Source organism: Sebastes fasciatus, chromosome 8 (genome assembly GCF_043250625.1).
Source record: "Sebastes fasciatus isolate fSebFas1 chromosome 8, fSebFas1.pri, whole genome shotgun sequence".
Lineage (NCBI taxonomy): Eukaryota > Metazoa > Chordata > Actinopteri > Perciformes > Sebastidae > Sebastes > Sebastes fasciatus.
The window spans coordinates 34,173,948-34,201,442 of NC_133802.1; the positions used below are offsets into that span (position 1 = coordinate 34,173,948).

The window sequence follows — 27,495 nt, forward strand, 5'->3', positions numbered from 1 at the left end:
TTTTGAAGTGGGGTTGTATGAGGTACTTATCCATAGTCAGTGTATTACCTACAGTACAGTAGATGAAGGTCGGCACGCCTCCAGTTAGTTAGTTTAGACACCTAAAAGAAAGGCCCACCTAAAAAACAATCTATATCAATTTAAAGGGACTATTTGTAACTTTCAGAATTGCTTGTTAACAGCGACACCTGTGGCCTTGAAATCAACGAAAGTCAGCGTCGAGCTCGCGCTTGCTCGCTCTAAATAGACATGAACGAGCGTCGTTCAAAACAGTGAGGCGACACACGTCAGCTAAAAGCACAGTATCACTCTCTATTTCAGCTGCTTGGCAGTGATGTTAGCTGACCAGACCAAGGTCTCTCCATGAACATGATTTAGATCTGATCCTAGTGTTGGCTTTTCCTGCCTCAGCGCAGGCTGAGGCAGCGGGGACTCCTCAACGATTTACGTTATCGCCTCCCGACCGCAGCCGGCAGTCGAAGACACCGGCACTCGGTCGGTAACGAGACAATAACGTAACTCGTTGAGGAACCCCGTCACTTCACAAGACACGGGGAACCTCTGTTGGTCTGGAGGAGCTGCAGCAGTTATTTCTGCACAAACGTCCACTGTACATTCACTAGATATTCTCAGAGCTAAACTAACTCTTCTGCAGTGTGGAGTGAGCGCGCGTTCACGTCTAGAGGTGGAGTGAGACAGCGAGGACGCGCGCTCTGTCTGAGTGAAGGTAAGCAGGCAGAGCAGACGAGGCTCCGGACACATGCCCGAGCGCGCATATGCGAACGCGCATGTGTCCCGACCCGGTACATTTATACACTTAGAAAGTTACAAACAGTCCCTTTAAACTGATAGTTTTTTTTTTAGGTGAACCTTTCTTTTAGGCGGATAAAACACGTTTTGCTGCCGGTCCCGTCCGCAGCAGTACATTACTTTGTTCCCGTGTGGTAACTCCTGTCTGCTTCTCCAAACTGGAGGCGTGCCGACCGTCATGTACTGTAGGTAATACACCTCATACAACCCCACTTCAAAACACCCGAACTATTTCTTTAAGGGAAAAGAACTAGAGACAGACCATATGGACTGTCCTCCTCCATGTAGAATATTTATCTTGTTTAAACTGTAAAATGTGTGTAGAAACATTTGATCAACACGGAGAAATGTGTTTATTGTATGTGTTGTTTCTATGTGATAACAGAGAACTGAACTCAGTCACAGAGGAGAGGTTTCGACTAGCGGAGGGGGGACAGCTGGCTTACTTAGTTCGCATTAATGAATTAGTGAATAGGAAGGTTTTGGCTGCATCCACCCTGAACACAAGCTCCACAAATCTGCTCACTCAAATTTCCACACTCCACGTCACAACGCTCAATAAACATATAGCAGTGTGCGTGGTTCTTCAAGTTCATCTGGGGGCAGCTTTAAAACAATGAATGTAAAAAAGGGCAGCTACGATGACGGCTGAGACAAATGGCACCTGGCAGTGGCGGTGCTGTTTTTAAGTTGATGGTGTATTGGTGCATTGAGTGCATAAATGTGCAAGAAGACGACTGCCTGTGAGCGGCAGGATATTACACACAGGAGACGATCCAACTAGCATCACTTGGGTGATTTTACGGCAGAATAATGTCGGCAAACGGAGAGCACTTAAGCATGAGCAGCAGTAATAAAATATACTGACACCAGAAACCACAGAGTCTGGCAGTCTGCTGCTGCAAAAACAAAAAAAAAGTATCTTCTGGTCGGTGTTTTTATTCTAAAATCTTCAACTTTCAGCTCATAACAAGACAAAAATCCAGCAAATCTGATTTTCACTATAAAACAAACAGCACCAGTAGCCGTTGTCGAGCTGCCGTCGACACACGGTGTGTGATAGGCAGCAGAATTCCCAAACACTCTGCTCCGTCATGTTTAATTATAAATCAGAGCATTTTTTGGCTTCTGATTTGAGTGTTCACATGGGTGCTTAAGAAGGGGAAACGTCCCCCCAGCACTACTTATGCATCATCCGATCCCCTTTAATCTAACTTTAAGGCATCAATCATTACTTCATGCCATTATTGAAATCTCCTAAATGCACATTTTCTGTTCTCAAAGACTTTGAACAGTCCAGACTTCCAGTCTGCGCTATACCCTTAGATCTGTAATCTCTCATCTTGTTGTTCCTTTCCTCCTCTCTCTTCCTCCACAATCTCCTTCCCTCTCCATCCACTTGATTTATCGCCGTAGTTTCCTCGTTCGGCCCTCCGCTGCTCTCCCCCCTTGACTCTTGCCTACCACCCCTTCATTCTTCCTCTGAGCAGAGAAACCCCCTCGCTTTCTTTTCTCCTTCCTTAACACCATGTTCCCGGCTCAGAGACAGTGCAGCGAGCATCGTTCTTACTGCTTGATCCCCGTGATCAAAACCACAGATTTTCCATTGAGCTGAGCCAAGGCTCGATTACTTTTAACCACACTACCGGCCCACGGTGGGATGCTACAGCCTGATACCGGCATGCCAGGAGGAGAGGTTTGGGGATGGAGCATTTTGACTGAAAAGGAATATCCAATACTCATTTTAAGCATTGTGGTATATTTGTGATGGATTACAGAGTGATTCTACATAAACGTCATTTTTCTGTTGTACTCAGATGTCCTTTAATCTTTTGCTTCCGTTATCTCAGGACCTCAGCTACGCCCTCAGGAGATTCTTCTGTGCTCCAAAAGTCAAACCAGCCTCATTTGTAATTGTTAAAGGTCTTACAGGTTTTTATTAAATGTTTAAATTGAGATTTGATAGATTTTACATCATAAAAAGTACACATAAATTAGATTCATCCTGCTGTGGTTGTTTAAAGGGACTATTTGTAACTTTCAGAAATGCTTGCTAACAGCGACACCTGTGGCCGTGAAGTCAACGAAAGTCAGCGTCGAGCTCGCGCTTGCTCGCTCTAAATAGACATGAACGAGCATCGCTCAACAGCTAAAATCACAATATCACTCTATATTTCAGCTGCTTGGCAGTAATGTTAGCTGACCAGACGAAGGTCTCTCCATGAATCAATGCTGATCCTAGTGTTGGCTTTGAGGCTGAAGCAGGAAGAGAAACGTTATCGCCTCCGACCGCAGCCGGAGAGAGACACTGGCACCCGGTCGGACACGGTAACGTTTCTGTTCCTGCTTCAGCCCCGCTGCAGGAAGAGAAATGTTACCGTCTCCGACTGGGTGCCGGTGATTACATTTCTCGCTGCGGAGCCCCGTCACTTCACAAGACACGGGAAACCTCTGTTGGTCTGGAGGAGCTGCAGCAGTTATTTCTGCACAAACGTCCACTGTACATTCACTAGATATTCTCAGAGCTAAACTAACTCTTCTGCAGTGTGGAGTGAGCAGCATGCACATCTAGAGGTTGAGCGAGACAGCGAGAACGCGCTCGTGAAGGCAAGCAGGCAGCGGAGCAGAGACTTCAGCCACACGCGAGCGTGCATATGCACAGTCCCTTTAAAGGGACTCTATGTAAGAATCAGAAATTGCTTGTTAACAGTGACACCTGTGGCCGTTAAGTTACGACAGTCAGCGTGGAGTTTGTGTTGGAGTCTGAGTTGTGGTGGGGGGCTGGTCGTTTAGCATTTAGCGGACACCATTTCTAACTGAACATTAGCTATGGCTACACACTGTTAGCCCTGTAGCAGAGCTGAATATAAAGGCACTTGCAAGCGTGCATGACGTCACCTCTGTTGGACAGCACCTGGGTTCTTCACATTAAAAGCGGTCTACAGGCTGATAGAGGAAACCCAGAGGGTCACGAAAGGTCTCGTTTTTTAGGGTTAGGTTACAACCTGTTCACACACTGGCAATAAAAAAAGATTAGAAAATATTTATATCTGTGAAAACTTACATACAGTCCCTTTAAATTCTAAATGCGAGATTGGGAGCATTTCTATTGCCTCCGCACGGCTCTCAACATGGCGATGGCCAAAGAACGTATAGTATATCGCCAAGAAGTGAAAGTCAATGGTTGGTTCCATTTCAACATCAGCGCCCGGCAGCAGAGCTACGCTTCTGCCATTTTGGACCAAAGTGACTCCCAGACGCCGGCAAAACGTCCGCCTGAAAAGTGCCGTACAAAGTAAAACAACATTATTTCTATTCTATTGTCATATTCTACTGAAATGGCCGGTGTTGAACAATAAAATATTAGTAGAGTTTGGTCTCTTTGCTTCTAGACTCTTTGTTTCTAGACTCTTTGCGACGGCTGAGGCGGCGACTCGTAGCTAACGGTGCTAACAGCGCTAACAGAGGAAACAACAGTAACAGTGCTTACAGAGCTAACAGTGTTTACCCGGGTGCGACGCTTTAATGCAACTTTAATGACTGGACAATTGAATAAAACAGAAAAGTATGCATATCATTATATTATATATTATATTATTATAATTATTAATATTTTGTTCAATGAGCTGCAGAGCTCAATATAAACCCAACACATTTATTTATTTATTTTGTGCATGTATGTTCACGCTTTCAGTATGTGCAGCCGTGTGACCCACCAGGATCATGGCAGGAACCGTCATGCTTATTTTAAGCCTCAACCCACAATGCATTGCTCTCAGCTCTGTCTATGCATGTGTGTGTGTTGAGGGGGCACGATCTGTGTATGCTGTGTTTATGCAAATGTATGCCTGAGTGAGCGTACATGCAATACAAGCATTATTATACCTCTGCAGGAATGTCGTGTACGTGTGTGTGTTTGTTCCGATGGTGGCTGCGCACAAACACGTGTGTGTGTTCTTACATGAGTGGGGTTTTTTGTGTGGCAATTTCACATCTGCAGATCTTGTGCATGTGCGTGCAAACGCCTGATTGTGTGTGTGTGTGTGTGTGTGTGTGTGTGTGTGTGTGTGTGTGACTGTGTGTGTGTGACTGTGTGCAGTTTTCGAGGTATGTATGTGTATTTCTTTGCACGTTAGTACATACATGGGTACATGCAAATCTGTGTGTGGGTCTGTGTGTACGTCAGTGCGCATGTGCAATCCCCCCAGCGGGGACAATCATCACGGCTCGTGCCCACAGTAGGCAGCCTTCCCCTGGGGGGCCGTGACTGAGGCCTGCCTGACGAGATGCTGCCTGACTGACTGTGGAACCTGGGTGCTTGCCTCCACCCCCAACACACACACACACACACACACACGCACACGCACACACACACGTGAAATAAACATGAATGCATGAATACAAAGATGCATGCACACAGAGCGTACTCGACATACTGTCGCAGTATGCAAAGAAGAGCGTGCACGGACTCTCTAATATGAACAACGGTGCATAAAAATATAAACATAAACCCATACGTCTACAACCAAACAGTAATATTTCCTGTCCAAACCATCCATCAATCTTCTGCCTGGGACCAGATCTAGCCAGGAACATGTGAAACCCTCCCAGTCCCGCCTCACTACCAGACTTCTTTTAGAAAGAAGCGAAGTGTGTGTGTGTGTGTTCAGTGTGCGACTGTGTGACAACGTGTAGGTGTGTGACTTTTTCTGTGCACAATGTGTCAGCATGTGCATATCAGACAGGCTCTGTATGCACACAGGTCATCCCTCCACAACCGCATATGTGTGTGTGTCAGTACGTGTGTGTGTGCGTCGTGTCGAAGCATGTGTGCAGGTACATCCACTTGGCGTCCGTGTCTGACTGGGCCACAGTGTGTGTGTGAGGCCTGACGCTAAGCCGACATGACAGAAGCAAATAATGTCTGCTCCCGTTATCTTCTCTTCCCCCTCGGCCCCGCAGGAACCTTTTAAAGGGCCAAACACTGATGAAATCACACACACGTACCCATGCACACACTCTACATGCATGTGTACAGTACAGATGCACCCCACTATGCACATACCTACTGTGTCGCAAACACACATTCGCACAGCGATGCGTCTAAATGCACTAAGAGAAACACGCACTTCTAACACAACCTTTCTCAGTTATTGACGTGTGAACTCCTGCACAAATCCACCATCTACAACCTAAACATGCACACAAACATGTGCTCAACCATTCATTCACACAGCCCTACATAATGTGAATAAGAACGGGTGATTCTTCTGAGGTTTGGATACAAATACATTTGTAAAAACAGACGGACATGAATAGCAGCTGTGTCAACCCATACATATGACCTACTTCCTATAGCTGTGACCTCACAGAGTCACGGCCTGTCCTCTGACTCATCTTTTAATGTTGAAGCTGCCTGTACAGTATTTCTGATTTGAGGACGTATACGTATCTGCTCACTCTACACAGTGCTGGAAAATATTCTTTATATACTGGTATTTTATTTCACTGGTTCCCAACATAGGGGTCCCGACCCCCACTAGGAGTCACCGTAGCTTCACAGCGGGTCGCGAGGACTTCTTCATTTTAAGGGGTGTAACAAAACTTAAAAAAAATATATACAGTTGGTCTATATCTCAGCATTTCATTCATTTCAGTGAAGAGAACTAAATGAAATTGTATTTTTAATTATTACTTATGATTTAAACAAGATAAAAGGCACGGTGAAGACCTGAACACAAGTTATATTCACAGAGCCGATAACAGTCTGCTAAACAGCCTCGTCCTGCATTAGAAGAGTACGCAGTTAAAACAACCAAAGAGCTTCAACCTTCCAGGAGAAGAAAACACTGAATTCACCAAAAATGTAAGCCTCTTAAGTATTAATGATTGTTAAAAAAATCACTAAAAATACATAACAGAGACAGAATTGTATTAAAAGTCCCTAAAAACAACAGGAAACTCATCTCTGATGCGACATTCACAAGAAATAATCAGCTCAAAATTCATCCAAATCGCTGTTTATCAGTTGTTTTATACCGTTATTGTTATGCATTGAATATAATATGAATTATCCATAAAATATGTCATTTAGGGGTCGTCAGTTTACTCAAGAATAGAAAAGGGGTCCCTTAAGGAAAAAGGTCATGAACCACTGATTTAATTTATATTCTTGAGACAGATGTTTAATATGTGTTCTACTTTTTGTTTTTGTTCGACTGACACATGATGACGCTGAATATGAATCACCTCCCGGCTTGCTGAACCGTTTTCTGCAAATCATTCACCGACTCTCTCCCCTCACATTTCCTGTCTCTCTCCACCAACAAATAAAAGCATAAAATCCCCCCAAATTAATCTTTAAAAAAATAAAATATGAATCAGGGTGACGGCAGAGTTTGTATCTATAATTTGGGCAGATGTCGTGTTGGCCCACGCAGCCTCCAGAGACCTCAACAGTAACGTCCTGGAGGAACAACACTGAACCTACGTACACTTAGACGTGCACTGAAAATAAAACTAACACAAATGAATAAATTGTGGAGCTGAGAATTGGCTCATCAAGTGACCAGCGTCTGTTTTTATTCTGCTTTATTACAGAATAATCTACAATCCCTTCACATAAAAATGTCAACATAGTATAAATAAAAATATGCTTCTAAAAGTGCAAATAGAGAGCTGCAGGGATGACGTATGTTCGTAGGCCAACCAGGAAGTTAGCATCGCCCCGGTTCCCTCCACAATGAGCCAATGGGATTGTTCCATCGGGTTTTGGATTATTGCAGAAAATAAGCTCTGTGGCAAACACACGTTTATGATACTGACACGTTTTGTTCCGCAAGATAATCTCCACAAATGAACGCCACTTCTATGATTTTTAAAGTGTGAATGCAATCAAAGAAAGTAAACAAACTACACCAGGGTCACATGAGCGTGAGTATACACAACGAGGCTGTAACGGCGGACGAGTCGGTGTGATGACGTTTAATAGAATCATTTAGCCACTTGTTAGCAACCGCCTTTTTTAAGACATGTAAAAGCTTCAAAATTCGCGAGTGGGATATTTACTGACGGATTTTATATCGTAGAACAAAACGTTAAATCAACTAAAAACACATTGACTTCCAGACGAGGGAACCGGAAGTGCTAAACACTCATTTCCAGGTTTTAGGACTCATTCCTGCACCTCTCTATATGGTGAGAATGTGTGCTAATTTAGTAAAAAAGAAAAGTTAAAATATGCTTATAAAAGTGAAAATATCAGGATGTTTTTGCAAAATACAGAGTTTACAAGTCTGACTTTGTTTCAAACATTGTTTTTGCCCATTATATGTATAAATATAGAATAAGGAATAAACCCTGGATCACTGCACTGAATCATAAATGTGTGATTATTTTGATCATCAGCTCTCGTCCTGATCTCCCCTCTTCGGGGTCCTTCCTGGCTGAGGTCCTGTGTACTGTAGCGGGCTGTCCGTGCCGATGCCTGTATGTACGTACGTATACACTGCTCTCCACCTGTCATCTCATATCTCTGCCTCCGCCTCCATCAACCTGCTTCCAGCCCAGCAACCAGCCAACCAACCAGTACAAGCCTGTTGCTAGGGCAACGGCTGTCTAGGGGATACTTCTTTTGTTTCTCACACCTCCTTTCCTTCGTCCTTCTTTACTCTCTCTTTTCCTACTCTCACTCTTTCTTCCTCTTTCATTCCCTCTGCTATCTTCTGACCCATCGATATGTCTGCCTGCCTCTCTCCTCACATCTGTCTGTCTGTCTCCCCCCTCCACCATCCTTCTCTCTTGAAGTGAGGTTCCCTTTGTGACCTATCAAGAAACTCTTCCTGTGCTACTGAAAGTCATTGACATCAGCATCACCGTGACATACCGTGTCTATACGTGTATTAATAGGTGTCGACATCATCGTCTCCACCACTTTGACATGAATTCAATCAGTTACAGTACGGTCAGCACATTACATGGGTGGTTGTTACAGACAGTGTGTGCATCACTGACTGTAGCCGCTGGCATTTAAAGGTTCAGAGATAACGCTAGGTCAGCCCAATGTGGTCCTCCCTGCATCTTTACTCAAGGGACTCTGGGCAGTGTGTGTGTCTGTGTAAGCCTGCACACATGTGTGTGCATGCTTTTATGTCTACATAGCGCACATCAAATGTGCACATATGTTAATAATAAACCAGAATTACAGACTGCATCACTTGGCAAACATTCTAAAACTGGAATCAACACGACTGTTAGTTTCTATTCCCCCGTCACAGCAACATAACGCTGCAGCTCCTGAAAGCAGCGTTTCATCCTTCATGTTTCTCGGGGCTCAGTTACTGATTGTGTGCTGCTCTCTGCTGGTCACACAGCTGAACAACAACTCCTGACCTTAACACACTCAGGGCTCAGTGACGTATCCTGCATTCGGACAAATTCGACTTTTCAAATAAAGAACGAAAAATACAAACAAATAGCGACAGAATTACATTAATGCCTCTACGGTAGTTTTACAGCATTTAAAAAAATGATTTCCCAGCCAACATATAGCAAAAGTCATGGAACTCAATGATGTAAATGTTGTGCATTACAGTGAAATGAATAACAACCTGCAACCAAAAATTATTTTGACTAACAAATACAATATAATGTAATAATAAACTACAGGAGCACGCAGCATTCTGCACGGTAAGAGAAGTCTCTGCACACGAGATAGATGACAAAGAACTGGTGCAAATAATGATATAAAATTTTAAAAAATTCAAGTTAAAATTGACATTAAATTTTTTTTTAAATTATTTAAATAAAAATAAAAATTTAAATTAAAAAAAGAAAATTTAAATAAAATAAAAATACAAATAAAAATGGACTGAGAAATATGTGGCAAAGTGGGGAGACTACTTGGAATACATTGCTCATGTGGACAGACCTTGAAGTAAAGCACACATCATCACACAATACTTGCACACACACACACACGCTGACACACACACACACACTCTTTATGTGTCTGAAAATTGAATGGATGCTCGTAAATTAGATTAGACCATGGTGCAGATGAATGTAGGAATATGTATTTAATTTGTGCCTTTTATTTTATTTATTTATTTTATTTTGTATATTAGGATTTTGTAGATATTATTTTTTAATTTATTTAATTATTTATTTACTATTATTTTTTATATTAATATTATTTTGCATATAGGAGTTTGATTTGTGGACCAAAATGTTCATTTAAAAAATCAATAAAATTAATTACAAATTACAAAAATAAAAAATGGATTTTGGTCTGAGAACAGTGGGATTATTTTCTCGATTAATCAAATAGTTGTTTGGTCTATAAAATGTGAAAAAATATCAATCGTGTTTCCCAAAGCCCAAGATGACGTCTTCAAATGTCTTGTTTTGTCAACAACTCAAAGATATTCAGTTTACTGTCATAGAGGAGTAAAGAAACCAGGAAATATTCACATTTGAGAAGCTGGAATCAAAGAAATTAGACTTTAAAAATGACTTATTAATCAATATATCAAAATATAGCACTAGTTATTATGGCATAAATTGTAGGTGGTAAGTTTTTGTATATGTGTGTATGTGTGTGTTTATCATTGTGTCTATCTCCCTGCCAGTGAATACCTGTGTACCTGAATGTCTGTCATTCTTTCTCCTCCTCCGTCTGCAGTGATGTGGGTGAGAATGAGGCTAAAGGTGAACGCTGCTGCAGGATGTAGGTGAGGTTGAAGGAATGCCTGATCTTTACTACGTGGTGCGTGCCTGTTGTAAAAGGTATCAGGTATTAATCACCTGTGAGGATGTTCTCAGCCGTGACCTTGACCTGCACCTCCAGCGAGTGCTTGGAGGCGTACGAGATCTCGGCGGTGACATGGGCGACTTCGCCGATGAACATGGGGAACAGGAACTCTGTCTTCTCCACCCGAACCAGAGCTGCCAAACAGCGGTCCTGGAGAGGAGAAACAGCACACCGACAACTTACACAAATACTACACATGCTTTCACAACATGAAATGTTTTTAAAATGTCATTAAGTACAAATGACTTTCATCACCCTCTACTGATGACCGGTACAGGAAGCAGAAACATTAGCAAGCGTCTGGCATCAAATCAGCTGGAGAATTAGGTATAAAAGCCAGAAATATCAGCACCTGGCAAACAAATCTTACTCTTACTTACTGCCTTAACCTGTTTAGTTCTACTGAAGCTACTGATCTCTACAACTGTAGCACTGCAAAACACTCTAAAACACTTAGTGAGTGAGATAATCTCACATTTAGATTTAAAATCAGATGACGTGTTCTGAGTGTGGATTTGATCTGACTGTGCAAGGCTGTTCGACTTAATTCAAGTAAATGTCACTTGCCTTGTCTTTGTTAGCAGTTTGATCTTATTTGGGGTTATGTTTATCTACTGTAGATAGAAGGGACATATCTGTTACAGGACCTGAAGTTCCTTTTGGCTTTCATGACGTTATATTGTCGACTTTATCTAATTTAAAGGTTTAGCCTTTTTTCAACCTGTCACATTCCACTGATAACAACTGGGCGTCAGATGGTTTACGCCCTGTTCCACAGAGTATAGACTTATACAGTGTGTTCCAATCCGCGTACTTCTGTACTTACACTTACTACTTTGAGTGCATAAGTGCGTTCACACTGGGAAGTACGGCAAAATGCAGTGCACTCAAAGTACCCGGATGTTGTACTGAAAACGGTCAGATCGTTGAGTGTGGAACGCTGGACACTTTCCACACTCAACTGTCGCCATCTTGGCTACGTAGCAGAAGGGGCGGAGCCACGATTCAAACATACGTAGATAACAGAATAAAACAATACAATACGTAAACATACCGGTGCATTTTCAGCCAACAGGAGGACACATCGTAGGCGTAGGCGACCACGTTGGAAACGTAATTTCCACTCTGCTTTCATTTTTTTCTTCAACAAAGCAGGCAGATATTTTGGCGGGTAGCGAGCCGCGGTGAAATGTTGCGATCGTCGTTTACGGTCAGTGCGCCGCAGAGTATTCGATTTGAGACGATCCTACCCCGTTGAAATTTACGCACTACTCAAGTGAGTACAGAGTGCACAAAGTGCACTACATTGAAGTGTACTTCAGGAGGTACGTGGATTGGAACACACTCAAGGAGTCTACAGCCATGCTAGCAGACATGTGAGCCTGCAGGTCAGCATGTTAGCATCCTTAACATTCGTTAATTAAACACAAAGCACAACGAACGCTGATGGGAATATCATTAGTTACCATTAAAATTCAGTTAAAGTTCACCAGGTGAAAGTTAAAAGGAGGAAAATAAATCTGAGTGAGGGAATACTGAATAAAAACAATATCAATGCTGCCATGCAGTGTGGAAATAAGAGATTTAAAAGATGTTATATGTATCGTTACTGACGAGGTGAACTATGTGGAATTGTGTCATGCTTTGAACGGTGGACTTCTGTCTCAAATGAAATAAACAAACATTATTTTTAATACTGGAAAAACGTTGTGTGTTAATAAACATGTCATGTTCTCTAGATCAGAGGTTCTAAAAGCTTTTTAAGGTTCTTCATTTGACTAATTTCCATGTTTTATCATATTGAATGTAAATAATGATAATAATTTCTTTCTTTCTTGAGCCCTTCACATTTATCGTGCTCTGCAGACAGTTTCTGCACTGTAGACTAGTATGCACATGTTTTATTTTTATAATATTCAGGTGTTGAAAAGGAACATTTAGTCCTGGACAAATGTATGATTGTACAATTCACGTACTTTGCTACTAAAACAAACCTTGTAACAAGATCCTGTGATCTTTATTAACCAACGGTACAATAAAACAGTTTAGGGTGTTCAGTCGGAGTAGAGCTGCTGTCTCTCACCCCGTTCTGTGTGTTGCAGTGTCGTGTGCCGACGATGCATCCGGCTTCCTCGATCATCCTGAGGATGATGCCGCCGTGGACGTTGCCCACAATGTTGGCGTCATCCGGCCGCATGATCCTGCAGTAAAGAGAAGACTGGTTAGTTAGCAGGACTGTGGATGTGATGGTGGGATTACATCATGTGTTTTTAGCATCTTGTTATAAGAGTTATCAGCATCCTGAAGCTGCAATAGATGGTGGCATTGTTGAGCAACGATTCAGGAGTCTTTTCTTACTCTAACAACATCTGGTACTTTAATACCGGTTGTTAATCTGCACTACCACAGTTTAACTAAATGTGCCTATAGGCGGTGTGTTTTTAGTTTAAGTCTCTGAGCAGTTTACTAACTGCATTTCAACATATTTAGTTATTGATTTATCCAGTTGAATCAGGCTTTAATGTATGACAGATTGTTTGTTGAGACCTTATCTGAAAAAGAGAGACATAATAATCTGATCATGTTTGTTGACAGAACTATAGAGCTATCTAGGAACACATCTGCTGTGACGAGCAAAACATGTTGTTGGAGAACTTCATTTTTCACCTCTCTTCACCTCCTCCATGTCTATCTGATGACTACATACTGCCATCCAAGTCTTCAGTGTGTCGGTGAAACTAGTTCTACCACTTACAATCTGATCTACTGACATACTCAGCGGTCACAGACACACGAGGTATGCACCGCTGCATTGAGATCTGGCTGATCACGTCAATCAGGCTTTACAGGAATGTGCACGCAAAGTAAGAATATCCACATCTTGACATCCGTCTAATAGAGTTGATTGTGCAATGTTAAATGTTTTGTTTGTGGTTTGTGACAATAATGAATCATCTGGAGAGTCCTACTGAGGCCAACTTGAAATGATTAATGTTCTGTGTTTATAAGAATGACGGTAGAGTTCGTTAGACTTCCTCTAAAACAGTCTGAGTCAGAGTTGCATGTAAACAGGTGGAGGAGTTTAATGATTGCAACACTAAACTAGAAAATTTCGCAAGAAATTTTGACCAGTGTGCCTGGTGCTGGGGGATGGGTGGGGGGGGGCAGATTCAGACTGTCTGAGGTCCATAGTGAGGTCATAACTGTAGGCCCTTTCGCTGCGTGCGTGTCTGTCAGTGGTTGCCATGGTGATTGGGGGGCCGTGAGGAGTGTTTAGTTTCCTGTTAACATACAGTAAGAGTTGAGGGATTTTATTTTGAAAAGTAGGTGAATACCTTTGCCTTGTGCTTCTATGCACACTGGGATGATGGGACCACTGAAGAAGGAGGTGCAGATGATGTTGGACATGGGAGTCATTGAACCATCCAGAAGTGAGTGGTCAAACCCCATAGTGCTTGTTCCCAAGAAAAATTGTACTCAACCTCGGTTCTGTTCAGACATGAGGAAACTGAACAGTATTTCCTGTTTTGATTCATATCCCATGCCCCGTATTGATGAGCTGCTAGAGAGAATCGGGAAAGCCAACTACATCACAGCATTAGACCTTTGTAAAGGTTACTGGCAAGTGCCTCTTGACCCATCTTGCAAAGAATACACAGCGTTCCAGATTCCAGGGATGGGCTTGTTCCAGTACACTGTGTTACTCTTTGGCCTTCATGGCGCACCTGCGACCTTTCAAAGATTAATGGACATTGTTCTTAATGATTGCTCCAGGTTTTCAGCTGCCTATCTTGATGATGGATGAAGGTTACTGGCAAGTGCCTCTTGACCCATCTTGCAAAGAATACACAGCGTTCCAGTTTCCAGGGATGGGCTTGTTCCAGTACACTGTGTTACTCTTTGGCCTTCATGGCGCACCTGCGACCTTTCAAAGATTAATGGACATTGTTCTTAATGATTGCTCCAGGTTTTCAGCTGCCTATCTTGATGATGGATGAAGGTTACTGGCAAGTGCCTCTTGACCCATCTTGCAAAGAATACACAGCGTTCCAGATTCCAGGGATGGGCTTGTTCCAGTACACTGTGTTACTCTTTGGCCTTCATGGCGCACCTGCGACCTTTCAAAGATTAATGGACATTGTTCTTAATGATTGCTCCAGGTTTTCAGCTGCCTATCTTGATGATGTGGTAATCTACAGTGAATCCTGGGAAGAACACTTGCAGCATCTTGAAATCGTCCTAAGCAAGATACAGGAAGCTGGGCTGACCCTGAATACAAACAAGTGTTCCTGGGCTCAGGAGGAGGTGAAATACCTTGGGTACCTGGTCGGCCGTGGGCAGATAAGGCCACAAATAGACAAGATAAAGGCCATACAGATGATTCCAAGACCCCTGACCAAGAAGCAAGTGAGATCCTTTTTAGGACTGGTGGGGTGGTACAGAAGGTTTGTTCCCCATTTCTCTACATTGGCGGCACCACTCACCGAACTAACAAAAAAATCAACCTCGAAAGTGATATGGAATGATGAATGTGAACGTGCCTTCCAGGCATTGTTGGCAACGCTGAGGGAGGAGTAGCGCGGCAAAAACCGTAAGAAGAGGAATAGTAAGACTTCACTAGAAAATTTCGCAAGAAATTTTGACCAGTGTGCCTGGTGCTGGGGGGGGTCTGAGGACCATAGTGAGGTTAGAAGAAGGGGGATGATAGGCCCCATAAAGTCCCAAGTCTCGTGATCCTTTTAAACTTTTAATAATTCTTCTACGTTAAAGTATGGCGACTCTGTATTGCCCTGAAGACGAGTGTTTTTGAGCTCTCTTCACGTCGATTTGCCACTCATTCCTATGGAGCAAAGAAATCGCGCTTTCGCGCGATTTTTTCGGAGACCGCTACGCGAATCTCTTAGAACAGTCATAGCACACCATTCCCGATCATTCTGTCACTGGTTGCCATGGTGATTGGGGGGCCGAGAGGAGTGTTTAGTTTCCTGTTATTATAAAGTAAGAGTTGAGGGCTTTTATTTTGAAAAGTAGGTGAATACCTAGTTCCTGTTATCATACAATAAGAGTTGGGGGCTTTTAATCACAGGTGTAATTGATCACATTAATTATGGCCCTGATCCATTGAAGCCTGGTTTAGAGCATGCTGGCTCACTTAAATGGCATGATACAGTAAATAGTGTGTGTGTGTGTGTGTGTGCGTGTGTGTGTGTGTGTGTGTGGGTGTGTTAGTCAGCCTGCTCTGATTGGCTAATGTGAATCAGCTGTCTAGCAGCAATCTGAAGTTGCCGTGGCGATTGGCAACTGCTGCAGTGGGGCAGTTTATAATAGGAGTTAACCAGAGACGTACATGTCATAAAAGTGCTTCTACGACAGAAACCGTGACTCCTATCGCTTAGATTGTTCATGAGACCAGGTAGGAGTCTCTGATGAACAAATGGTGCGACATTTGGGTCTGTAGTTTCAAAAATGTGACCTCGGCGGCAGTTTCGAAAAGTATTAACTTTTTTCTCTGATCCAAAAGATTCTGTGAAATTTAATATGGGGCCCTATGGGAGCGAAGCCTGCAGTTGCTCTCACGTTCAGGCATGTGTCGCCAAATGTGTAAGTCCGACTGATTCCATAGCTACATGTTTGCGACCGGCACAAAAATACCTACGTTTTGATGTATTAATTGTGTATGAGGAGTGGACGTTGTGGGCTACAGAGCAATTTGTTCGGAAAATTTTCAAAAGATTTCAAAGCTTTCCCGCACTCTAGCGATGATGTCACGCGCTCTAGCCCTTAACGACCCACGCAATACACACCCATTATAAAATCTGAAACGGTCTTAAAATTTCACAAAACGTAAACTGCGATTTCGTGAAAACCGTGCCAGCTATCAAAAAATTTCCATTTGGCCAAATAAAGTCCCAAGTCTCGTGACCCGTTTAAACTTTTAATCCCGTTTCTACGTTAAAGTATGGCGACTCTGTATGGCCCCAAAGAGGAGTGTTTATGAGCACTCTTCACGTCGATTTTCAATGCATTCCAATGGAGAAAAAAATCGCGCTTTCACGCGATTTTCTCGGAAACCGCTGCGCGAATCTCTTAGCCAGGTCATAGCACACGATTCCCGATCATTCCGCACGTTTTGATGTATTTTTTGTACAGGTGTTGGCAACGCTGCCGGAGGAGTAGCGTGCCAAAGTTTAGGCAGAAGTCTGAATAAGAAATAAGCCCGACGAATAATAGACCAGTGTGCTTTGCACAAGGCTTTGCCTTGTGCTTCTAGGCACACTGGAATAACGTTTCACTGGCTTCCAGAACAGAGCCGGATACACGGGATATTGTTGTATTACACATATAGTAACCAGAATATAAATCAATAACTCGATCTGCTACTACAGCACAGTGATAATATACTACCGCTGTGAAACATAATCAGAAAGGTGTTGATTTACATTTCTGTTTATAATATCTATGATATGAGGGTCGGGCTGGGAGATATGGAGCGATATGGAGCGATATTGATATTGCGACGATATTGTAGCGTTGACTATTGGTGTTTTTACAAGAGCTTTGATAAATAATCATCAGTAATGTGGATATAATGATTAAGTGGATAAAGGCAAATAAAAGAACAGCTGGAACAGTCTGGTAAGTTCAGAAAATGACATCACTTCACTGTAATGCAGCCTTTTAACCAGGAAAAGACAACACTTCAGCCATATTACAATATTACGATACCCAAAATCTAAGACCATATCTAGTCTCATATCACGATATTGATATGATTAATGAGGCTGTAGTATTTAAATGGTGCAGCGACTATCCTGACCAGCTATCAGTCACTCGGCTGAGTGCAGGAGAAGACATGTTTTTAACGCGCTTCAATACTTTACTTTACTTTGACTTTATTGTCGACCTTAGTGGAAACTTCTCTTTGGCTTCTCGGTACATAAAAGATAAATTCAAACATGACACAGCATATCACCAGAACAATAAAAAACTAAAAAAGAAAAATTATAAAATGAGTAGATGTCCAGACTAGATTCACTGTTGGGTGAGATTTCCATTTAATCAAGAATAACTTTGACTTCCTGGTGTGGCTGCGAGAGAGAACAACCAATAGAAACTGTGCGATCTCCCCGTCACTCATCTATGATTATACGCTCTGTAGCCCCCGTGCTCCGTATAGCTTTTCACCTGCTGCTACATCGACCTACATTGTCTGTCTGCTGCCCGTGGTCAACTTGATGTAGGCTACAAATATAAACACACATAAATACATAACGGCTCCTACAAATGTCATTCTAATAATATCAGGGATGTCAAAGTTTACGAGATAATAACACGTTAACGTAAATTAGTTTTAACGCCACTAATTTCTTTAATGCATTAACACAACTTGTGATTTTTAGGTTGTAGCAGTTCAGTTTTAAAGCTAGTATGAAGATACTGGTATCATATAAAACTAGAAAAACTTAATGAATCCATCGGTACCAATCATGTCACACTAGCTTGTCATGAAGGAGGTTAAATAACGCTCCAAACTTAACGCTAAATTTTGGCGAGGAAAAACTGTCATGGCCATTTTCAAAGGGGTCCCTTGACCTCTGACCTCCAGATCAGTGAATGTAAATGGGTTCTATGGGTACCCACGAGTCTCCTCTTTACAGACATGCCCACTTTATGATAATCACATGCAGTTTGGGGCAAGTCATAGTCAAGTCAGCATACTGACACACTGACAGCTGTTGTTGCCTGTTGGGCTGCAGTTTGCCATGTTATGATTGGAGCATATTGTTTTATGTTAAATGCAGTACCTGTGAGGGTTTCTGGATCAATATCTGTCATTGTTTTGTGTTGTTAATTGATTTCCAATAATAAATATATACATACATTTGCATAAAGCAGCATATCTGTCCACTCCCATGTTGATAAGAGGATTAAATACTTGACTAATCTCTCTTTAAGGTTCATTTTGAACAGAAAAAAAAATTTGCGATTAATGTGCGATTAATCGCACATTAATTGACAGCCCCAATTAATATTCATTATATGAAACAAAAATGTTATAAACAGTTTCAGAACCAGTCTCAAAACTGACCAGAGTTCAGTCAACACCTCTCTGAGAATCTGAACAACAATTTAAAAGTTTAACAAAGGTGGTATTTCCTGCTGTGTGTGTCAGAGATGAACTACCTGCTGAGTTGATATTTAGTGCTCTGCTGAGCTCCTGCCTCTCCACCTTCCCTGACATCCCTGCTGACCGGCTGACTCTGACCGGCTTGGCGTCTCACAGCCGCTTCATCTGCTGCCTTATTGCTGCTCCGAGGACTAAAGCAACGCATCTCTGCTCTCTGACTGACTCTCTGTCTGACTCTCTCTGGCCCTCTTCCCTTTTCTATGATCTCTACACTCACATCTTCTGAGATTTTGAGCCCTGACGTTGTTGTGGTGAGTGATGTCACGTTAACGTTGGCACCGCCTTCGGCGTCACCGCACTGATCAAACTGGATCTCAACACACCCACTGATGAACAGATACAGACGGTTGACCAAAACAATCTGTCATCATCACACCTTTGGTTTATGTGACACGGCTGACAGAGAAGGAAATATCTCAGTGACATACCTGCCAAGAGGCCCAGAGACAAAGACACATGATAGGAGTCTTAAAAATGTGTTTTTGTTTAGTTAAAATGTAGATGTGTGATTCACGACTTCATTCGTGAAAACAAGTCTCCGTGGGATTTTTCTTCAACAATAGATAATAAATCCAGAATTAGAACAACAGTGAAAATACTAGACCAAGATCACAACCAAACAGTTCTAAGTGCCACAAGACCTGTCTTCCTCTAGTCTTAATCCAGGTACAGATTTTAGAGATATCCCACTGGCAGACAAACAAACAAGCTAACAAGGGCAAAGGTAAAGCCACACCTAAAGCCTTTTGTGCTTTTTTCCCTTTCCGTTATCGTGTTATATTATTTTTTTTGTGCATGTAAAAGGTCTGCAAAGTTACAAAACCCAAAGTCCACGCAAAAGGGAGTTACTGCTCGTCGTGTGGAGCGGTCGCAGCCGGTGGAGCGACGCCGGGTGGAAACCTGCAGGCCCCGCAGCAAAAGCTCGACTGGAGAGGCCAGACACAGAGACATCCAACGTTAAAGATCAAAGCTAAGCGCCGTACAGATATTGAGCTTCATCTTTTCTTATAAAATGTCCGATGTGATCTGTAACACCGGTGTTGACACTAGTTTACCAACCAGTGAGAAAATATCCCGAGTCACCAAGTAACACATTTGCATAATAGCTGCCTAGCTACTAGTTTGGTATGCCCTTAAACAAAGCTAGTTAGAGCGGAGCTGGAGCAAAGTCTGAAGAGTTTTGGTTTGGTTGACGTTGCAGCACAGCCGGTATGAAAAACATAAAGCATTTTTTGAACATTAAAGCATGTAAACATGTTCTAGTAGAAACCCAAAATACAAGTAGGAACCTGTAAATGAGCTTAATAGGTCCTCTTTTAAGAAAGGGAACAGTTGTAGTGGTGTTTCCAGAGTTGATTTAGCGGGGAGAGTCTTTGCCAGGACGGAGAGACTATTAGTCCCCTCCAGAATGATGGATCACTTCTATTAGCCTACATACCGTACAGTGTTGCACAACAGCCTCTTTACAATGTCGCTGTGAGTTCACTATGTCAACAATTCCTCGAGCTGTATGTAGTGTACACCCTAAAGTCATTTATCATCACGGATGTGTGAGGTCATGCCTCGGGAGTTAAAAGAGCCCAGCAACGTACAGTATGTTTATATGAATATTACACATCTTTTCAGTTGCCTATACGTTTTGTTTTTTAAGTTAAAACCAAAACACTACACCTAAATGTTGTCACATTAATTCTCATTATTTACAATTAGTGCCATCTAGACCAGTTACACCATTGAAATATAGCTTACAAATAACCGAAAAGGCATACTACTGCCATGAACAAGTGCATGAATATAATGAAAATCTTCTCACTGCTGGCTGAAACAAACACAGAACACCTAACTGTTACCTGTTGCGAGTAGAACAGCGGCGAAAACTGGGAATTAGCTTCAGAAAATCATATCTTGGCATCATTTCTGTCCCGATCTGCCTCATCAGTAAGAGCACAAAGAAGTGACCAGGGTGGGGTTTGCCATCACAAGCAGGACTGAACTGTGTTTCAGCCGTGCAGGCAATCTTACATTACCAGGTAGGACAGGTATTCGTCAAACACTCACTACTGTACATACACAGCTTAATAATAGCAGCCTTTTTTTTTGCATTTGCATTTTCAAACAGAAATGCTGAAGGCTCTGGGTGGGGAGGGGCTGTCTTGGATGACACGTCTCTTCAACACCGCGTGGAAGTCGGTGACAGTGCCTACGGAGTGGCAGACCGGGGTGGTGGTTCCCCTTTTCAAAAAGGGGGACCAGAGAGTGTGTGCCAATTACAGGGGTATCACACTGCTCAGCCTCCCTGGTAAAGTCTACTCCAAGGTGCTGGAAAGGAGGGTTCGGCCGATAGTCGAACTTCAGATCGAAGAGGAACAATGCGGATTCCGTCCTGGCCGTGGAACAACGAACCAGCTTTTCACTCTCGCAAGGATCCTGGAGGGGGCCTGGGAGTATGCCCATCCAGTCTACATGTGTTTTGTGGACTTGGAGAAGGCATATGACCGGGTCCCCCGGGAGATACTGTGGGGGGTGCTGCGGGAGTATGGGGTGAGGGGGGCACTTCTCAGGGCCATCCAATCCCTGTACGCCCAAAGCGAGAGCTGTGTTCGGATTCTCGGCAATAAGTCGGACTCGTTTCCGGTGGGGGTTGGCCTCCGCCAGGGCTGCGCTTTGTCACCAATCCTGTTCGTGATATTCATGGACAGGATATCGAGGCGTAGTCGGGTGGAGGAGGGTTTGCAGATCGGTGTGCTGAGGATCTCATCGCTGCTTTTTGCAGATGATGTGGTCCTGTTGGCATCATCGGTCTGCGACCTCCAGCACTCACTGGATCGGTTCGCAGCCGAGTGTGACGCAGTCGGGATGAGAATCAGCACCTCTAAATCTGAGGCCATGGTTCTCAGCAGGAAACCGGTGGTTTGCCTACTCCGGGTAGGGAATGAGTCCTTACCCCAAGTGAAGGAGTTTAAGTATCTCGGGGTCTTGTTCGCGAGTGAGGGGACGATGGAACGTGAGATTGGTCGGAGAATCGGAGCAGCAGGGGCGGTATTGCATTCGCTTTACCGCACCGTTGTGACGAAAAGAGAGCTGAGCCGGAAGGCAAAGCTCTCGATCTACCGTTCAATCTTCGTTCCTACTCTCACCTATGGTCATGAGGGTTGGGTCATGACCGAAAGAACGAGGTCGCGGGTGCAAGCGGCCGAAATGGGTTTCCTCAGGAGGGTGGCTGGCGTCTCCCTTAGAGATAGGGTAAGAAGCTCAGTCATCCGTGAGGGACTCGGAGTAGAGTCCTTGCTCCTTTGCGTCGAAAGGAGCCAGTTGAGGTGGTTCGGGCATCTAGCACGGATGCCTCCTGGGCGCCTCCCTTGGGAGGTGTTCCAGGCACGACCAGCTGGGAGGAGACCACGGGGAAGACCCAGGACTAGGTGGAGAGATTATATCTCTACTCTGGCCTGGGAACGCCTCGGGATCCCCCAGTCAGAGCTGGTTAATGTGGCCCGGGAAAGGGAAGTTTGGGGTCCCCTGCTGGAGCTGTTGCCCCCGCGACCCGATCCCGGATAAGAGGTTGAAGATGGATGGATGGATTTTCAAACACTCTGATGCTCTCATCCAAAGCAACTTTCAAGCATCAGCAGCGGAAGATTAACCCTAAGCTATGACATTTTAAGCAAGCAATAGTAAGCTAGTGTCAGCGTCACAGCCCCGACAATATCCCAGTGATCCGAGGTGAGCAGAAAAGAGTTAAAGGTACTATACCTAACAATTTACATGTACAGACTGTAATGTAACTTAAAAAACTGAGACCTTCCACGACTTTCTCGGTTGCCTTTAACAGCCTGTAATCTGATTTCTATGTAAAGGAAATTGTTTAGTTTTCATATATTTTATTGCAATTTGCGGGATATTTTTCAGACAATTTTCACATATTTTTCAAATATTTCTTTTTACTATTTTTTCCACATATTTTACTAATCATTTTCTATAATTTCTTTTTCAAATATTTTTCACTAACAATTTTCCGACATTTTACAGATATTTTTCACATATTTCCAAATGTTTTTTTTAATGCTTTTATGCACTTTTGCAAATAGATGCTATTTTGTTTAGTTTTCACATATTTAACTAATATTTTTCCACAATTTTTGGGATATTTTACTAATAATTTATGGATATTTTCTATACATTTTACTAATAATTCTCTGACATTTTTCGGATATTTTTTCACATATTTCTGAATAGTTTTTTCATGCTTTTAGCCTCTTTACAAATATATGTTTTTTTAGTTTAGTTTTCATATAATTACAGCCACTGGTGTTATTAATAACAGGGATTCTCTGAAAGTTACATATAGTACCTTTAAGCAGTCTGAGGTTCTTTGAGACCAACTATAGTGAACAAAGAAGAAAGAAGGGTTACAGTCAAGAACCTTTCAGTCTGGTAAAAGTTCATTCAAAGACAAGGCCAGGTCCAGATTAAACTAACAGGACTCAGAGTTGATGAATCCTGTCTATTCACAGTGCAGTGGGTCCGTACTGTTTATCACAACTGATGAAAACAAATACATATAATTCCTGAATTTTTGTATGATCCTGTAAACATGGACAAAATGCATCTCTGAAATATTGAAGTTTGTAACTAGAGTTACTGCCTCGCGGTTGTACGCCTCCGCCAACCGGTCAAGTTGCAGTTTACATCCAAGTTTGACCAAAATGTCATCACTTCATCATTTTATCCTGTCAGACATTTGTGTGAAATTGTCATAATTAGCATATGAATTCTTGAGTTATGGCCAAAAACGTGCTTTGTGAGGTCACAGTGACCTTTGACCAACAAAGTCTAATCAGTTCAGGTAGACGTTTGGGCCAAATTTGAGAAATTCTCTCAAGGCATCCCTGAGATATCACGCTCACAAGAATGTACCGGAGGGACGAACAACCTGAAAACATAAAGCCTCCGGAGGCATGATTAAAAGTCAGAATGGTGGTGACTAGAGAGACAACATTCAAGAAGAGGTGATATGATTACATGAGAAGAGGTCAAAGTACATGTGACTCCTCGGTTCCTCTAGACAAGAGAAGACAGGAAGTGACTTGTTTTGTTTCTGGAGAGGTATACAGGCATTTTATCACGGAGAGCTGTGGTGAAGAAGAGTCTAAACAGAGCGATGATGCCATGTGGTCATGAGCAGTCTGTGTATCACAGGCTGGCTTGAGTGGTAGGAAGTTTGAATTTGACGTAAACAGCTAAGGCAATAGAACGAGCGTGGGAGGGGGAGTTTAGAAAAACAAAGCAGGCTGCGGTATATTTGGACACGTTGTAGGTGAATAATTAATGTTGAGGGAGGAAGCTGTGGTGGTCCAGAAAGTGGATCACTAGCAACAAGCTCAGCAAAGTCCCAGTTAGGAAGGTTTTCATTTTAACTCAGCAACGAGGAGCGCAGGAGAGTTAAAGGGCAAATGCAAACAAATGTCCCATTCAAGTTATAAATGTCTACTGATGGTGTACCCTGTACTATGAGGCCAATTTGTGTTGTTGGTAGTGTTTTTTAGTGCACATAATTCATGTTTCTGATGAAACTACAGTGGAGTTACTGTGAAAAAATAGAAGTAAGACCCACTACTTCACATCGCAGCTACGAGACACACTGGATTTTGAGTGAGGGGAGTTTCCACAATTACTGACAAAGCCTTATCTACACAATCCAGCTGACTAATTGCCTATATTTGCATAAACACACACACACACCTTTAACTGTTCCAACAGGTTGAACTGAAGGTAAATGTGACCGTGGGAAGTGTAGGAAATATCTTCTGACGAATTCAAATCAATAGATACGACCAAAACGTTCCCAGTGAAACAGTTTCTACTCAGATTCTGTGTCAGATGTGGAGACGGCGTCTCCACCTGCTGGCATCGAGCTGCATCAGCACACAAATATGGAAACTTAATACACTACGATACAAACTGTGATGCTCAACTGATCAGCCTCATATTCCAACTCTTTACAACACAATACAGTATATATATATATATATATATATACACACACACATTTTCCACCTGAACTGACAGGCATGTTTTGAAGCAGCTAAGTGCAGACAGAGCTGTTGTACTGTAACAGAGCTGTTGTACTGTGTGACAGAGAGCTGTATGGCTCCACCTATCGGCGAGCACAAGTACAACATGCTGTGCATGCTGCTGGGAAATAAAGCCGGTTCATTGCAAAAGGTATTTTAATAGGAAGCAGTCATCACCACTGTATTCACACACCGCTGATTGTTTGCTGTCAGTGTTCTTCCTCTTACTGTCCTAATAGAATAGATAATCAAGCATCAACTACACGCCATTTAACGACACACTGCAGATAAAACTATTAACAGGAGCGAGATTATTCAAGCCGACACTTTAAAATACAATTTTTATTGGAGTTTGGGTGAAATTTTAAAGGTCCCATATTATAAAAAAGTGAGGTTTTCATGTTGTTTTATTATAAAGCAGGCTTAAGTCCTATATAAATACTGTGAAAGTATCGAAACACTCAATCCATGGAGAAATACACACAGCCCGTATTCAGAAACTCTGCATTTGAAACAAGCTGTCAGGTTTTCTGCCCATTCGTGATGTCACAAATATACAATATTTAGACCCTTGACACAATTTTAAACGTAAACATTCTAAATGTGTCCCAGTTTATTCCTGGTTACAGTGTATGTAAATAACATCAGCTGAGAGGAAGTACACATGGACCCAAACTTTTGCCTAGCAACACAATTCTGTTTCAATTTCGTCAAAATGCGCTAAAACGGAGCGTTTCAGACAGAGGGGGTAAATACAGGGATATTCAGGCTGACAGTGTGAGGAAAATAAGGTGTTTTTTAACATTACAGCATGTAAACATGTTCTAGTAGAAACACAAAATACAAGTTTGAACCTGAAAATGAGCACGATATGGGACCTTTAATGTGTCCTTGGGAGTTTATGTGCGTGTCCTGTCGGTGCTGACCGCTTTGAGGTCATCACAGAGATGCGACACAGATGAGAAATAACACTGAAAACATGCCGTATTATTGATCATAAAGCAGAGAGGATTGAACCCAGTCGACCAGCAGCTGAACACAGTATAACAGTGTAGCTCACTGAGTGTTCCAGCTGGACGAGAAGCGGATTATCTGGGTGATCATCCGGTGAGGAAGGACACAGAGACGCCGGTAACCGAGCTGTTCTCCTCAGTTATTCGACAGTATTAGCTGGTGAAGGTTGTGTTAATGAGTCCTATCAAACATCTACTGTACCTGCATAGCTGGAGGGGGGATGCTGCATCTCGCGCCAGAGGTACCGACATGCTGCTGCTGCTGCTGCTGGTGGTGGTGGTGATGAGGAGGTGGAGGAGGAGGAGGAGGATGGTGGTGATAAGCTCTCTGGGTTTGTGTGTCTCGTGTTGCAGCAGGACTCCTGTGATGGTGAAGGGAAGTCAGTCTCTGGTGTCATCCGGCTGCTCGACTCTCTCTGGTGAAATGACTCATCTGAGGGTTTAGAATGAGACTTCACAGACGTGCACATGCAGCTGAGTCAATATGTTGCTTATGTTATTTTTATTTAAATTATTTTTTTGTGAACATTCTCAAAACCGGTGTGTCATACTTTTCTTTTTGTCATCAATATCAGCCAAATGTATTATAACTTTACTTGAATGAATGAATGAAACGATTGTGTTTTCATGGTTCCGGGTTGCCTGTTGTAGCAGGGGGGACTTTAATTGTTGACGTACAAAATACACATACAGGAAAAGCATGGACAGCTTTTCTTTTTTTATTATTATTATTTCAAAATGACCGTATCCATAGTAACAGCAGAAAACATTAAAAACATTTACATACAAAAGAAGCATAGTGAAAACATAAACAAAGAGCTGTGACAAACATAAAAGGACAACAATAATGAAACAAAACAAACGTAAAATTTAAAAAAAATTAAAAAATTAAAAAATAAGTAGATAATAATAAAAAGGTCCACGAGAGAGTATGACAATAATTTCACTTAAAAACGACATGATTGTGCAAACGGAAATAGAAACCTAGAACCGTCGGAGGAGGGCAGCAGAGACCGCAGATACTCCACCAGGAGGATCAGAGCAGGTTAGGGGTCTCTTGGCAACCTGCAGCTCTGGAGCCACATCCGGGCTCTTCAGCTCCTCTCCAGTGGCTCTCTGTGGATTTATGAACATGGAAATGAATAACTGCTCTTTGTTTACATTTTCATTTTTATTTATCATTGTTGTAGGTCTATGGTACGACGGGACGACGGAGTATTAGGGCCACAGTGAGGACAAATAAATAAATCTGAGATTACGAGAATAAAGTCATAATATTATGAAAATAAAGACAAATGTTTAGGAAAAAAGTCGTAATATTATGAGGATAAAGTCATAATATTATAAAGTAGTAATTGTATGTGTTATTTTCTTTTTTTCTCATTAAGTTATGACTTTATTCTCGTAATATTATGACTTTATTCTCGTAATATTATGACTTTATTCTCGCAATATTATGACTTTTTTCTGGTAATATGACTTTATTCTCGTAAATTTACGACTTTTTTCTCGTAATATTTTGACTTTATTGTGTAAATCTCAGATGTGTTTTCCCTCAATGTGGCCCTAATACTCCGTAGTACATTGTCTCTTTGGCCCTCA

At 42.4% G+C, this 27,495-nt stretch overlaps 1 protein-coding gene across 4 annotated transcripts in view; it reads right to left on the minus strand.

Moving 5' to 3' along the window:
- acot7 (acyl-CoA thioesterase 7) overlaps positions 1 to 26,374 on the minus strand; it is a 78,486-nt gene extending 52,112 nt beyond the window's left edge. The window contains exons 1-3 of one of the 4 annotated variants that reach the window (XM_074642633.1): positions 26,096 to 26,374; positions 12,705 to 12,822; positions 10,615 to 10,771 (exon numbers count right to left, since the gene is read on the minus strand). In XM_074642633.1, the coding sequence (XP_074498734.1) occupies positions 10,615 to 10,771; positions 12,705 to 12,822; positions 26,096 to 26,145 (325 nt within the window). In that variant the 5' untranslated portion in view covers positions 26,146 to 26,374. Of the gene's footprint in view, positions 1 to 10,614; positions 10,772 to 12,704; positions 12,823 to 18,805; positions 19,021 to 26,095 lie in introns of those variants that run through there. The other 3 variants (XM_074642634.1, XM_074642632.1, XM_074642631.1) reach the window with 3 other exon arrangements.
- Between the last annotated feature and the right edge of the window lie 1,121 nt (positions 26,375 to 27,495).